Below are 16,738 nucleotides of genomic sequence, written 5' to 3'. Positions count from 1 at the left end.
GGTCACTAGACAAGGCACGACAAAGAAACATAGTGTGCTCCTGGGTAAACTGTCATCTACGTACAACGTGTTCCCCTACCAAAACATTTTTCTTCCTTTTTAGAATCTTAAGCATGGCTGCAGCAGCAGCCACCAGTTGCGGAACGTAGAAGTCAAAAGCTCCGGACCTAGATTTCAACTCATATAAATAGCCTTCTTCAGAACTCTTGCAGTTGCATGTTTATCCGTTACTGGTCACACACTCCACATCTGATGTGCATTTGCATATTTATCTGTTCCTGGTTACACACGCCACGTCTAATAGGTGTGTTATTTTATGTATGACGCCGGCCAAGCGGTTCTAGGCGCTTCAGTCTGGAACCGCACGACCACTACGGTCGCAGGTTCGAATCCTGCCTCGGGCATGGATGTGTGTGATGTCCTTAGGTTAGTTAGGTTTAAGTAGTTCTAAGTTCGTGGGGACTGATGACCTCAGATGTTAAGTCCCATAGTGCTCAGAGCCATTTGAATCATTTTGAACAAAGGTAGACGGCTGTTTTTACTATTGTCAGTTTTCTTTATGACTAAACCTATTGGCATGCATGTAAAACGTGATAAGACTTCTGAAGAAGGACATTTTATATGGGTTGAAACTTAGTTCCAGAGCTTTTGACTTCTTCCTTCTGCAACTGGTGGCTGTTTTTATTCCATATATTTTCTTCTTTCCCTGTAACAAACGTCTTCTGCTGTGTTATATGGCTCAAAATGAATACAACTGAAAGTCTGATAATATCATAGTCACTAAGCACTTCTGATCTACTTTACTGTAAACTTCTTTCTGTATAACGAAAAGCTATTAAATTAACTGGCGTCTTCTGTCGTATATATTTACAAACAACACCAAAAATGGTTCCATGTTCCAGTGTCTCATTATTTTCCCTCCTCGTAACTAATTAATCTGCTTCTAATAAATACAAATAAAATCAACACAACTGAAGATCTGGAGATACAGTGCCATAGTTCGCCTACGTCAACTCACAAACCCTTAAGTGTTTATCAATGCAGTAAACTAAACCATTTGTTTTCTTTAAAACTTCAAATAACATTTTAAATGTAATGCAGAGATAAATGAGAATAAAACTCTAAATTCAGACAATGACTTTGAAACATTCAAGTCTACATCGAAATTCTCTTTGAAAAAGTCGCATGTTTCAGTCGATAGTTTTTTATCTGTTCAAGCTGGTGATGTTGTGCAGTCAAGAGTATGAAAAAATCTTCTTTGCTTTTTTTCTTTTGTTAATATGTAGAACACCGTCTGTCCCATTATCCAGTTAAGTGGATTTCTTTTAGCGTTTGGGAATAGGACTTCACCAGGATTGAGTAGTTTACCCAGAGTTGTTGCATTGGCTGTAGTTCTTAGTACGTTTGCTACTTTATGTCCAATGTAGCACCATACTTCTTTTGTATTGACGCAGATAATTGTGTGTTCACTGTGTCGGGCTTGAGTTGTCCCAGTTCAGCAAGCAATTTTAATACATTAGGAACTTAATAATGGTGAACCATACCATACGATGACAGGATAAGGAAGTAACGGAATGACTAGCGAATTCTCCGTTCCCCCACGAGCCACTCACCGACAGTCTAAAAATAAAGTTGTAACGTTCTCTGGCAGCACGCATCCAAAGTGAAAGTTAAAAGAACATTTCGATGTATAATGCTCACTGTAACATATAATTCATATGTATTTCTGTTAATTGAATATCAAAAGGACACTTAATTTTGTGAGGAATACGATAATTATGAATTTTGCAATTATAATTGATTATTCAAAGAGTGTGAAATACTATCTGTGGCGGAGGATGTGAAAACCGTCACAGAAGAAACGATATGTAATTAAAAATGACAAAGACTTACAAGAATTAGTTAAGATATAAATAGGCAATATATTATAATAGAATCGCCTGTCTTCTGCACGGACTGAATGGAAGTGGATTTTATCTTGTGCATTCACGGGTGGAAGCAAAATGCAGCTTCTGTAAATTTTCATTCAAAAAAAGTGATATATTCTGAACATATCGTAAAGTGTATTTAAAAGTGGATAATTTTCATGAGAGCTTAGCAATATATATATATATATATATATATATATATATATATATATAACTTAACAGCTGAGGTCATCAGTGCCCTAGAACTTAGAACTACTTAAACCTAACTAACCTAAGGAGAATACACACATCCATGCCCCAGGCAGGATTCGAACCTGCGACCGTAGCGGTCGCACGGTTCCAGACTGAAGCGCTTAGGACCGCTCGGCCACCACGGCCGGCTTCATATAGTAAAGGTAGTCTTATACTCCAAAGACAGTCGTGGTATATCCAGTTAAACAAAAAGCCAGTGCAACGTGAAAGTGTTTGCTAAGTTCGATGGACAATAATATTTTTATTCTTGCACAAACAGCTATAGTACTTGAATAAAAGTAAAATTTGAATCATTATTTTTGAATATTCAAAGAAATTCATTTTTATTAATCTGCAACAGAATATTTCATACGTAAAGTAATAATCACAGATGAAAAATTTATTGCAGTCTTTCATTTCTCATGTCCATCCATGTATATGTTAAGTTCAATCTCAAAGGTTTCCCAATGAAATTAAACGCAAAAAGTAACGAAAGATTAAAACCAGACGGTCAACTCCCGAATAATTAAAACAGACAGAATCGCATTAAAAAGTTTACTGAAGAGAAACGAGTATCCCTTAGGCCAGCACGGAAATGTGTCAGACTGACGTGGTAACCGCCTCACCTGTATGTGTAGGGCCCGACCTCGTTGACACGCGGCCTCAAGTCCTTGCCCTCATACAGCCGCTGGGGGTTGCTGTAGTTTAAGACGTAGATCTTCATGAGCGGCTGCACCGGCGGCTTCTGCCACCACATGAACGCCTGCGTGTTGTTTTCCAGCACCACGCTCTGTAACAGTGCGTACCACGCACAAAGATTTAATCGTGAGTCATCCCCAACCATCTGCCGCAAATTTATTTATCGTACGCCAGTGCACATAGCCTGAAAACATGCAAATATAAAATTGTATAACATAAACATAGGTTCTTTTAAGATAGCGTTTCATTTTTCTATAGGAGGTACTATCGGTCAAAACAAGATAAAAATTTCATACAATGATGTGTCCGGAAATCACTACCTGTTGGATATAGACTAATGTGTCTTCTCATCCCCATCTGCCTGTTAAGTAAAACTACATACTGTAGGCAGTACTGCGTGTGGTTACTTACGCATCCTGAAACATCCTTCAGCCTTTATTCGCAGTGAATCACTAGTTCTTTCAAACACACCTGGCTCCATTCGAGCAGTGCTTCAGACATTGATTATTTATGTTAATGATATTCAATCCATAACAAACCATACAACAGCTATCTTATATGCAGATGATACCACGTTAATATGCTACAATCCAAGCTATTCGCACCTCGAAGTGGAATCCAATACTGCAGCAGGCTTAATTCTGCAATATTTTAATGAAAACAAACTAAAATTAAACACAAATAAATCTGTCTATATTGAATTTGATCTTGGAAGGCAAAAAACTCTTGAAAACCAAATCTTAATGGGTGATGAATACATTAAAAAACAATACTCGACCAAATTTCTTGGCCTGACACTTGATGCAGAGTTAAACTGGTCTGATCATGTGAATGATATTTGCAAAAATATATGTACTATCATATATGTCCTAAGAAAACTGACACCTTTTTGTAACATCACCACTCTGAGGCAAATATATTTTGCACTATTTGAATCCCATATAAGCTATGGGATAGAGGTATGGGGATCCAGCAGTAAAGGTAATATGAAAAGTGTACTTATCTTACGAAAGAAGGCACTCAGAATTATGGGAAAGAAATGTGCCAGGGAGTCCTGCAGAAATTTGTTTAAAGACTTTAAAATACTAACTGTATGTGCTGAAGATAATCATTATGGCAGTAAACAGTAACAAAACACATAATAAAGAAATACACAATCACAACACTAGAGGTAGAGAGAGACCCCACATCATCTCCCATAGAACAACACTTTATGAGAAAAGCCCTCACTATGCAGGCATAAAACTACTGAATTGCTTGCAACCTAATATCTCCAAACTGCCCATTACAAAACTAAAAACGAAATTAAAATTATGGCTCCTAAACAATCCTGTATATTCAATAGATGAGTTTCTAGATTTAGTACACTCGTATGATGGAAGACCATCTATCTAAAAATATATGCAATGTCAGACTGTCTCACAAACTGTAAATACTTGAATGTAAGATATGAATACTGTGTCACAAACTGTAGATTCCTTAATCTAAGTATGGCAATAACAAATTTTTTTATGTATAGTCCATATATGTAATTGTGTTCTCTCAACTAAATTTAGAAAAAGTTGTGTAGATAAAAGCGCCAGCCAACAATGTGTAGCCCTAGTAAGAAGGCTCCGACTTATCCAGAAGACTGGAACAAAAAAAACCTTTTTTGTAATCAGAAGATGTTGGATCAAAATAAATAAACAAACATTGGTAAAACGCTCCTGTAACGTCTGCATATCGTCGATGGGTTGGGCGTGCGCTAATGCCTTTAAAAATTACCACAGCCAGAAATCCGACGGACTCGGCTCCGGTAGCCGAGGAGACCATGCTGCCGGACCTCTTCGGCCAATCCATCGACCACGAAACGTTGCGATGGAGCACAGTACTGACCAGTCTGAACTAGAATCTTAAAAACATGAGTAACCTGTAATTGTTGCTTGTTTCCTTTGTTGTTACTGCCTAACATTGGCTCATTCTGTCCCTGAAAACTACCATTGTTTAACTTTCTGTAGCCTAATGGTTCCTGACAATTGCTGCAGCTTTATCTGAAACAAGCTGTCTGTATCATCACTATTACTTGCTAAATCGTATTAAAAGAAACGTAACCAAATACATCTCTGTCAACTTTTATTGTACACAAATGCCTTGCAATAACAAGTTGAAATTTTGCCACATATCATATTACGGTCTACGTATGCAGTGTTTGAAATTTGGCTTGGATATCACTTGTCCCTTTTGTGCTACCACACTTAGAAAATCCATGTTTTTCAGATAATTTATCAAATTTTTGTATTTTCGTGTGCATGTAACTCTGTTTGTATGACTGATACGGACAAGACGAGTTCTGTGTGTGTTCACGCCACATTTTTTTTTTCTTTTGGTCAGCAGTCTACTGACTGGTTTGATGCGGCCCGCCACGAATTCCTTTCCTGTGCTAACCTCTTCATCTCAGAGTAGCGCTTGCAACCTACGTCCTCAATTATTTGCTTGACGTATTCCAATCTCTGTCTTCCCCTACAGTTTTTGCCCTCTACAGCTCCCTCTAGTACCATGGAAGTCATTCCCTCATGTCTTAGCAGATGTCCTATCATCCTGTCCCTTCTCCTTATCAGTGTTTTCCACATATTCCTTTCATCTCCGATTCTGCGTAGAACCTCCTCATTCCTTACCTTACCAGTCCACCTAATTTTCAACATTAGTCTATAGCACCACATCTCAAATGCTTCGATTCCCCTCCATTCCGGTTTTTCCCACAGTCCATGTTTCACTACCATACAATGCTGTACTCCAGACGTACATCCTCAGAAATTTATTTCTCAAATTAAGGCCGGTATTTGATATTAGTAGACTTCTCTTGGCCAGAAATGCATTTTCTGCCATAGCGAGTCTGCTTTTGATGTCCTCCTTGCTCCGTCAGTCATTGGTTATTTTACTGCCTAGGTAGCAGAATTCCTTAACTTCATTGACTTCGTGACCATCAATCCTGATATTAAGTTTCTCGCTGTTCTCGTTTCTACTACTTCTCATTACCTTCGTCTTTCTCCGATTTACTCTCAACCCATACTGTGTAATCATTAGACTGTTCATTCCGTTCAGCAGATCATTTAATTCATCTTCACTTTCACTCAGGATAGCAATGTCATCAGCGAATCGTATCATTGATATCCTTTCACCTTGTATTTTAATTCCACTCCTGAACATTTCTTTTATTTCCATCATTGCTTCCTCGATGTACAGATTGAAGAGTAGGGGCGAAAGGCTACAGCCTTGTCTTACACCCTTCTTAATACGAGCACTTCGTTCTTGATCGTCCACTCTTATTATTCCCTCTTGGTTATTGTACATATTGAATATGACCCGTCTCTCCCTATAGCTTACCCCTACTTTTTTCAGAATCTCTAACAGCTTGCACCATTTTATATTGTCGAACGCTTTTTCCAGATCGACAAATCCTATGAAAGTGTCTTGATTTTTCTTTAGCCTTGCTTCCATTATTAGCCGTAACGTCAGAATTGCCTCTCTCGTCCCTTTACTTTTCCTAAAGCCAAACTGATCGTCACCTAGCGCATTCTCAATTTTCTTTTCCATTCTTCTATATATTATGCTTGTAAGCAGCTTCGATGCATGAGCTGTTAAGCTGATTGTGCGATAATTCTCGCACTTTTCAGCTCTTTCCGTCTTCGGAATTGTGTGGATGATGCTTTTCCGAAAGTCAGATGGTATATCGCTAGACTCATATATTCTACACACCAACGTAAATAGTCGTTTTGTTGCCACTTTCCCCAATGATTTTAGAAATTCTGATGGAATGTTATCTATCCCTTCTGCCTTATTTGACCGTAAGTCCTCCAAAGCTCTTTTAAATTCCGATTCTAATACTGGATCCCCTATCTCTTCTAAATCGACTCCTGTTTCTTCTTCTATCACATCAGACAAATCTTCACCCTCATAGAGGCTTTCAATGTATTCTTTCCACCTATCTGCTCTCTCCTCTGCATTTAACAGTGGAATTCCCGTTGCACTCTTAATGCTACCACCGTTGCTTTTAATGTCACCAAAGGTTGTTTTGACTTTCCTGTATGCTGAGACTGTCCTTCCGACAATCATATCTTTTTCGATGTCTTCACATTTTTCCTGCAGCCATTTCGTCTTAGCTTCCCTGCACTTCCTCTTTATTTCATTCCTCAGCGACTTGTATTTCTGTATTCCTGATTTTCCCGAAACATGTTTGTACTTCCTCCTTTCATCAATCAGCTGAAGTATTTCTTCTGTTACCCATGGTTTCTTCGCAGCTACCTTATTTGTACCTATGTTTTCCTTCCCAACTTCTGTGATGGCCCTTTTTAGAGATGTCCATTCCTCTTCAACTGTACTGCCTAATGCGCTATTCCTTATTGCTGTATCTATAGCGTTAGAGAACTTCAAACGTATCTCGTCATTCCTTAGTACCTCCGTATCCCACTTCTTTGCGTATTGATTCTTCCTGACTAATGTATTGAACTTCAGCCTACTCTTCATCACTACTATATTCTGATCTGAGTCTATATCTGCTCCTGGGTACCCCTTACAATCCAGTATCTGATTTCGGAATCTGTGTCTGACCATGATGTAATCTAATTGAAATCTTCCCGTATCTCCCGGCCTTTTCCAAGTATACCTCCTTCTCTTGTGATTATTGAACAGGGTATTCGCTATTACTAGCTGAAACTTGTTACAGAACTCAATTAGTCTTTCTCCTCTTTCATTCCTTGTCCCAAGCCCATACTCTGTTGTAACCTTTTCTTCTATTCCTTCCCCTACAACTGCATTCCAGTCGCCCATGGCTATTAGATTTTCGTCCCCCTTTACATACTGCATTACCCTTCCAACATCCTCATACACTTTCTCTATCTGTTCATCTTCAGCTTGCGACGTCGGCATGTATACCTGAATTATTGTTTTCGGCGTTGGTCTGCTGTCGATTCTCATTAGAACAACCTGGTCACTGAACTGTTCACAGTAACACACCCTCTGCCCTACCTTCCTATTCATAACGAATCCTACACCTGTTATACCATTTTCTGCTGCTGTTGATATTACCCGATACTCATCTGACCAGAAATCCTTGTCTTCCTTCCACTTCACTTCACTGACCCCTACTATATGTAGATTGAGCCTTTGCATTTCCCTTTTCAGATTTTCTAGTTTCCCTACCACGTTCAAGCTTCTGACATTCCACGTCCCGACTCGTAGAACGTTATCCTTTCGTTGATTATTTAATCTTTTTCACATGGTAACCTCCCCCTTGGCAGTCCCCTCCCGGAGGTCCGAATAGGGGACTATTCCGGAATCTTTTGCCAATGGAGAGATCATCATGACACTTCTTCAAATACAGGCCACATGTCCTGTGGATACACGTTACGTGTCTTAAGTGCAGTGGTTTCCATTGCCTTCTGCATCCTCATGTCGTTGATCATTGCTGATTCTTCCGCCTTTGGGGGCAATTTCCCACCCCTAGGACAAGAGAGTGCCCTGAACCTCTATGGGCTCCTCCGCCCTCTTTGACAAGGCCGGAAGTCTTCGGCCGCCAATGCTGATTATTTATCAAAATTTAGGCAGTGGCGGGGATCTAACCCAGGACCGAAGACGTTTTGATTATGAATCAAAAACGCTACCCCTAGACCACGGTTTCACCTTAGCCACATTTAGTTTACCACTAAAAATTGTACCCTTTTTGAGTGAATTATATTTGGCATAGAGGGGACCTACAATATGTACCTTTTAACGTATTACATATTTTAATCACATTTTGGAATTTTTTATTTTCGCTCAGAAATATGTTGTTGGTGTTTTGATTCATAGAGTGTTTTCTCTAAGTGGATGTTACTGGATTGTAAGAATTTCACTGGACTGTGCGAAATACACTCCTGGAAATTGAAATAAGAACACCGTGAATTCATTGTCCCAGGAAGGGGAAACTTTATTGACGCATTCCTGGGGTCAGATACATCACATGATCACACTGACAGAACCACAGGAACATAGACACAGGCAACAGAGCATGCACAATGTCGGCACTAGTACAGTGTATATCCACCTTTCGCAGCAATGCAGGCTGCTATTCTCCCATGGAGACGATCGTAGAGATGCTGGATGTAGTCCTGTGGAACGGCTTGCCATGCCATTTCCACCTGGCGCCTCAGTTGGACCAGCGTTCGTGCTGGACGTGCAGACAGCGTGAGACGACGCTTCATCCAGTCCCAAACATGCTCAATGGGGGACAGATCCGGAGATCTTGCTGGCCAGGGTAGTTGACTTACACCTTCTAGAGCACGTTGGGTGGCACGGGATACATGCGGACGTGCATTGTCCTGTTGGAACAGCAAGTTCCCTTGCCGGTCTAGGAATGGTAGAACGATGGGTTCGATGACGGTTTGGATGTACCGTGCACTATTCAGTGTCCCCTCCACGATCACCAGTGGTGTACGGCCAGTGTAGGAGATCGCTCCCCACACCATGATGCCGGGTGTTGGCCCTGTGTGCCTCGGTCGTATGCAGTCCTGATTGTGGCGCTCACCTGCACGGCGCCAAACACGCATACGACCATCATTGGCACCAAGGCAGAAGCGACTCTCATCGCTGAAGACGACACGTCTCCATTCGTCCCTCCATTCACGCCTGTCGCGACACCACTGGAGGCGGGCTGCACGATGTTGGGGCGTGAGCGGAAGACGGCCTAACGGTGTGCGGGACCGTAGCCCAGCTTCATGGAGACGGTTGCGAATGGTCCTCGCCGATACCCCAGGAGCAACAGTGTCCCTAATTTTCTGGGAAGTGGCGGTGCGGTCCCCTACGGCATTGCGTAGGATCCTACGGTCTTGGCGTGCATCCGTGCGTCGCTGCGGTCCGGTCCCAGGTCGACGGGCACGTGCACCTTCCGCCGACCACTGGCGACAACATCGATGTACTGTGGAGACCTCACGCCCCACGTGTTGAGCAATTCGGCGGTACGTCCACCCGGCCTCCCGCATGCCCACTATACGCCCTCGCTCAAAGTCCGTCAACTGCACATACGGTTCACGTCCACGCTGTCGCGGCATGCTACCAGTGTTAAAGACTGCGATGGAGCTCCGTATGCCACGGCAAACTGGCTGACACTGACGGCGGCGGTGCACAAATGCTGCGCAGCTAGCGCCATTCGACGGCCAACACCGCGGTTCCTGGTGTGTCCGCTGTGCCGTGCGTGTGATCATTGCTTGTACAGCCCTCTCGCAGTGTCCGGAGCAAGTATGGTGGGTCTGACACACCGGTGTCAATGTGTTTTTTTTTCCATTTCCAGGAGTGTAGTTCCAAAGCTATTAAGACCTGAAATTAGGTCTGAAGATAGATTGCCAGATGCGGGTTACAATTTTCGGGCCACGCCACCTTCTTTTACAAGCCATAATTCTGAAACTAATTGGCAGAGGAACTTAAAATTTTGTACATGAGTGTTCCACACTTGGTAGCATTGGTGTGCTAAATTTCAGCCAAATCTGAGACTATCAGCTGGAACATTGTCTCAAATTAGTTGAATTGACATGGAATGATCCAGTTGCTCGATCAGTAGAAAATGGGGTGGCGACCCGTCTTGCAGAAGCCACGGAAGTTGCCTTCGCTGCTGCCGTATTGAGGCCCCTGCGGTCGAATAGTAAAAGACCTGTTTCCCGCTTTCGATAAGTTCGCCGAACAGTAACATTCATTTTCAGTTGGCGGCGCTTCGCTACTCCATTCCACGGCCGCGCAGACAGGTCACTCATGCCTGTGCATAGTCAGTGCACTGTGTGTGAGCGGCGAGCTTGATATAATAGCAAGTACTGGTGGCAGACGGTCATAAATTCTGTTTCCACAAGTGTCTCGTCGATGACGTTGGTAGATAAAGTGTACGAGGAGAACATGTAAGTGTTTTGCAAAATTAAATTATTTAAGCTGTATCGTCGGTTTTCAGTTGGACCACAATCATGAAGAGCATGACTCTTGTATATTAAACCGGCAGAGAGTTAGTAATTCTGTGAAGAGAAGAGGCTGAAGAAAATTTGTGTGAAGGCCCCTCCAAACATACACCTTGCGTTAGCTCTAACGGTGATACTGACACTCTCACAACTCAGGATTTGTTTCGAATAAGGAAAAATATTAATGGTACTCGATTACGCAATCTTTCAAAGTTGCCCAACAACTTACCGTGAATGACCCTGGAAAGAGTATTGTGGGTTTCTCATGCCAAAGCAGTTTGGACTTTTTGAAAGTGTTGAGAACTTATTTATAGATGGGACCTTCAGGAGTTGCCCTAAGCTGTTCCACCAAATATTTGTAATTCACAGGGTAAATGAAAAAAAAACTATTTCTCATTTGTATTTTTTTTGCTTTGAAACCTAAAAAATGAAACTTGCAAGGAAGCCTTGTCCTTGATTGCAGCCGGCCAGTGTGGCCACGTGGTTAAAGGCGCTTCAGTCTGGAACCGCGCGACCGCTACGGTCGCAGGTTCGAATCCTGCCTCGGGCATGGATGTGTGTGATGTCCTTAGGTTAGTTAGGTTTAAGTAGTTCTAAGTTCTAGGGGACTGATGACCTCAGATGTTAAGTCCCATAGTGCTCAGAGCCATTTGAACCATTTGAATCCTTGATTGCATATAACACCAACCCGCACATTATACAGGGTGTCCCAGCTATCTTGTCCACCCAAAATATCTCTGGAACAATAACAGCTATTGGAAAACGACTTTCACCGGTATCAATGTAGGGCTGGGGCCCATGAATGTACATATTTGGAAACATTCTAAAACGAAAGCATATGTGTTTTTTAACACAACTTATGTTTTTTTTAAATGGACCTCCTATATTTTTTCTTCAGCAATCCATAGCATGACAAAGCACATACACAATGGCGTTGATTGCATCGCAATATTCCCATTACATCCCGAGATATTGAGACGCGAAGTTGACGCTTGAAACACCCGACATGCGCTGCTAGCGCACGTCCTGAGGCTCAGGCGTGAACTCCATGCTGCCCGTAACCGCGATGTGATTGACATGTGTAATCACACCTCCATACTTATCAAGAGGATGGCAGCAGACCGTATTATTCGTTTCGGACCATCGCGATTACGGGCAGCATGGGGTTCACGCCTGAGCCTCAGAACGTGCGCTAGCAGCGAATGTCGGGTGTTTCAAGCGTCAACTTCGTGTCTCAATATCTCGGGATGTAATGGGAATATTGCGATGCAATAAACGTCATTGTGTATGTGCTTTGTCATGCTATGGATTGCTGAAGAAAAAATACAGGAGGTCCATTTAAAAAAACATAAATTTGTGTTAAAAACACATATGCTTTCGTTTTAGAATGTTTCCAAATATGTACATTCATGGGCCCCAGCCCTACATTGATACCGGTGAAAGTCGTTTTCCAATAGCTGTTATTGTTCCAGAGATATTTTGGGTGGACAAGATAGCTGGGACACCCTGTATATATTTATTTTGAGACGGCAGTTCACCAGGAAATTACTTGTATTTGACCCCAAACGAATATACAGGGCTGCAGATTTCATCTTGGGCAGACATGGTGGAGAAAGATCCAGTCAATGGGATTGCCAAATGATTTTAATTCAAAGGAATCTGAAATTGGAAGATTTCTGAAAACTTTGATTGAACTGCCCCTCCTGTCCTCGAGAAAAATTGAAGTTGCTTCGTTGAAGACCTAACGTCCCCCAAACATAATAATCAACATCTGGATGATATTCTTCCAGACAGCGACCTCCCCCCAGATTATGGGGGCCGACTTTAGTAGTACGAAGGTTGCCCAGAAAGTAATGCACCGCTTTTTTTCTTCCTCAGCTGGAAACAATGCTACGAATGTGAAACGTGATGTATTATTTGAAGCCTCCTGAGTGAGCGCGCCAAGTTTCCGTCACTTCCGACAGATAGCGTAGCTGCAGGACAGTTTCAAAATGGCGTCTGTAGGGGATGTACGTTACAAGCAACGTGCCGTCATTGGATTTCTCACTGCAGAGAAAGAAACTGTGGGGAACATTTACAAATGCTTGTGCAAAGTCTATGGAGCATCTGCTGTCGACCAATGTACAGTTAGTTGCTGGGCACGGAGGGTGATGTTATCAGAAGACGGTTCGGCGGTGCTCCACAATTTGCAGCGCTCGAGGAGACCATCCACAGCTGTCACACCTCACATGTTGCAACAAGCTTCCACTTGTTATGGTCGTTAAAGGATGCCATTCGTGGAAGACATTTTGAGGACAATGAGGAGTTGATTGACACAGCGAAGCACTGGATCCGCCACCAGGACAAGGATTGGTACCGACAGGGCATACACGTCCTTGTTTCGCGCTGGAAGAAGGTCATAGAAAGGGATGGAGATTATGTGAAAAAATATGATGTACAGATAAAACACCATTCCTTCGTGTGTGTAATTCTCATTACGTTCAATAAAGAATTGTTGAAGAAAAAAATGCGATGCATTACTTTCTGGGCAACCCTCGAAGTCCTGAACGGACTATTAACTGCTGTGAGGCATTCCATTATAAACTGAGCGCTCAATTTTACTCTTCCCATCCCAACATTTTCCATCTGTTAGAGACATTAAACGTTGCTGAAACTGAAACTTACGTTACAATGAGAAGTGAGGAGAAAACTACTCCCAAAAAAATGCGGGAAAGAACAAACAGAAAACTGTCTAATTTAACCATTATCCAGTATGAATATCTTCAAAACATCTGCTATAAGTTTTTCCTACCACTATAATTTTATTAATTATGCTTGGAAATTGCAAATTTGCTGGTACTTACATTATGCGAATATCAAACATTTTTAACCATTACTACTGCATGTAAATCCTTTGTGTTCTGCTTTACGGCAGGTCTTGTCATGGGGGAAGCCTCGTCAGAAAGGTCCCCCGCATGAGCGTCTAGGGAAGTGATTCCAGTGGTGGTTTCCCGTTGCCTTCCACTGATGATGATGAAATGATAATGAAGACAACACAACACCCTGTCCCTGAGCGGAGAAAATCTCCGACCCAGCCGGGAATCGAACCCGGGCCCCTTGGCGTATAAATGCGGTAACAGCTAATGGGAATCAAGAAGCCTGTTTCCGAATCAGTTCGGGGTCAGCCATTATCTTCTTGCAAGGGTAACGCTCCCGAACAGGGCCGCCAATTCACCGCGCAGAGCCGGCCGTTGTGGCCGAGCGGTTCTAGGCGCTTCAGTCTGGGACCGCGCGACCGCTACGGTCGCAGGTTCGAATCCTGCCTCGGGTATGGATGTGTGTGATGTCCTTAGGCTCTGAGCACTATGGGACTTAACATCTGTGGTCATCAGTCCCCTAGAACTTAGAACTACTTAAACCTATCTAACCTAAGGACATCACACACATCCATGCCCGAGGCAGGATTCGAACCTGCGACCGTAGCAGTCGCGCAGTTCCGGACTGAGCGCCTGAACCGTTAGACCACCGCGGCCGGCATGTCCTTAGGTTAGTTAGGTTTAAGTAGTTCTAAGTTCTAGGGGACTGATGACCTCAGATCAGATGTTCAGTCCCATAGTGCTCAGAGCCATTTGAACCATTTTCACCGCGCAGAAATCGGCGATACGCAGCACCTGCTAATGTTTGATAAAGTGTGTAGTCCTAAGAGTCTGTCACCGATAATTTGCGCCCATACATACTGAAGCGATCTTGACACCTCGCCTTAGTGACCCGTCGAGGATTTTCATGTGCGCACTCGTGCGTGTTGTGGTACTTTACTGTGTCATCTATTGTGAATCCTGCCTCATTATAAATAAAATGCAGGCAGTGAACTGCGGATCTTCAGCAATCTGTTGTAGATGCTAATGGCGGAACTGTAAGCGGGCAGGGTGGTCTGGTGACGAACAGCTTGCACGTGTTGCATGTTAAAGGGAGGAAGCAACTGTTCGTATAGAACTACCACGCAAGAAGATGATTGCTGCCTGCAGAACTCGAGTTCCTCGCACACCTGTTGCACTGCCATCTTCTACATGTCGCAACACCTGCTCCTCCATTTTTGGCGTGCAAACTGAGTGAGCCCTGTCGCAGTCCGCTGATCCGGTTGCAAATCGTTGTCTACAGGTCACCGGAACAGCCCATTGAACACTCTAGCAGATGGGATGGCGCGTTGTGGATATCGTTCGGCATACAGTTCACGAGTCTAGCGGTTTCTGCCATTGACTAAGCCCTAACAGAATGTCCTGTCTGCCATTTCCCTCGTGGAATAGTAGGCTCCCATTGTCCTGTTTACAGTAAAGTTTGTTCACACTGCGCGGAATCACTGCTCTTGTTCTGGTAACATATTGTGCGGGCTGCACAACCTCAACTGTCTTACGTAGCAGATCGTTGCGCTGCTATGACTGGTATCAACGCCTGTGTCCAGGAAATTATATCCATTCAGACATGAGCTATGAACTGCAACAGTAAGACAGCCTACACATCACTCATCACAAGTGAAATTGTCCGTATCTCGACAGATATTGGTTCCCGGACATAACATTATACGAACTTTTATTCTAGTTTTAACCAATACTAGCTCCTGTAGGGATATTTGACACATTTTCAAACACTATCTCTGGAAGTAATGCAATTTTATATTAAATTTTTATGATCAGTGTAGTCATCCAGGTAATGATAGGATCGACTGCAGATTTCTCATAGCTCCTTGATGTTTCTTTCCACTCTTGCACTAATAGGTCTTCAGCTTGTCCACGTTCCTCACAGAAGACGCAGATATCGGTATACTTCACCTATGCCTCATGGAAGTGCATCTAGCACGGCCTGTTCTTATTCTATTAAACCTTATCCAAGCGTTCCTTGGAATAATCATCCCCGAAAGTTCTTGCGTGGTTCCTGCGATACCCAAGCACAAGCGACGCTGGACAGAAATTGCAAACGCAGTTTACGGACATAGAGGGCACCAACTCAACATGCGGAATCTCCGTGATGTCATCAAGTCGCAATCCAGCCAATCGAATACCGTCCTCTGGGCATAAAAGTAGCAGCTTTGTCAGTTTCGCAACAGTCAGACCTAGGCCCTGACTACGATGATGGAGGAAGTCATCGAAAGCTTTGGATTCTATTCCAAATATCACATGGCAAGTTAACGGGGAACTATTTATTCAACTGCCCCGTCGCCAAAGATTACGTAGCCAGTTCACTCGCGTATTTATTTTCTGTGGCATCTGTTCCGTTCGGAGTTGATGAAACGTTCCCACTTGAGAATTGCTTCACACTCCTCCTCGTTTACTACAAGACTGCTGTACCCTTACAGCGAGAAGTAAAGACACGATCATGTTTCATCAAACCATAAGCTGTGCAGTATATGTTCCAACAATGTTTCATGTTGAGAGTTTATGTACCGATAACTTGAGTAAGAGAGAGGCAACCACCAAAATACTCACCTAAATTAATGAAAGCCACATCAGTTGCTAATAAATACTTTATTAAGAATTTGACGTTGCTTCTTAACATCACAGTTTACAGACCCACTTGAAAATGGTCTGACTGTAATGGCCGAAACCGATCGTGGACTTAACAACGTACCTGTTAGCAACTGAAGCGGCGTTTCATTAAATGAATGCATCCGACGAATAGCACCAACCTCCGAACGTGGAGGAACTAATATTTTTCTAAATCGATGATGAAAACAGGTATGAATCCACGTCTACAAACCATAATCATCGTCTGTCAACTTGATAGTTCAATGTGTTTGCTATGCATCCTATGAGACATACGCGGCAGTTTTCATTCCATAACTCCACAGGACTTTCTTATAGCCTTCTAAATAATAAGGGTTAGTTACTATTAAACTTTTCCAATGTAATTCCAGCGAGTAACTTGCTGACCAGTCAAGTGTGGCAGTAGAATATA

At 42.8% G+C, this 16,738-nt stretch overlaps 1 protein-coding gene across 1 annotated transcript in view; it reads right to left on the bottom strand.

Moving 5' to 3' along the window:
- LOC126101443 (lysosome membrane protein 2-like) overlaps positions 1–16,738 on the bottom strand; it is a 225,405-nt gene that overhangs the window by 86,535 nt on the left and 122,132 nt on the right. The window contains exon 3 of the mRNA XM_049912098.1: positions 2,786–2,949. Within this exon, the coding sequence (XP_049768055.1) occupies positions 2,786–2,949 (164 nt within the window). The remainder of the gene's footprint in view (positions 1–2,785; positions 2,950–16,738) is intronic.

Source organism: Schistocerca cancellata, chromosome 9, assembly GCF_023864275.1.
Source record: "Schistocerca cancellata isolate TAMUIC-IGC-003103 chromosome 9, iqSchCanc2.1, whole genome shotgun sequence".
Classification (NCBI taxonomy): domain Eukaryota; kingdom Metazoa; phylum Arthropoda; class Insecta; order Orthoptera; family Acrididae; genus Schistocerca; species Schistocerca cancellata.
This window is presented reverse-complemented; position numbering and strand designations above follow the sequence as displayed.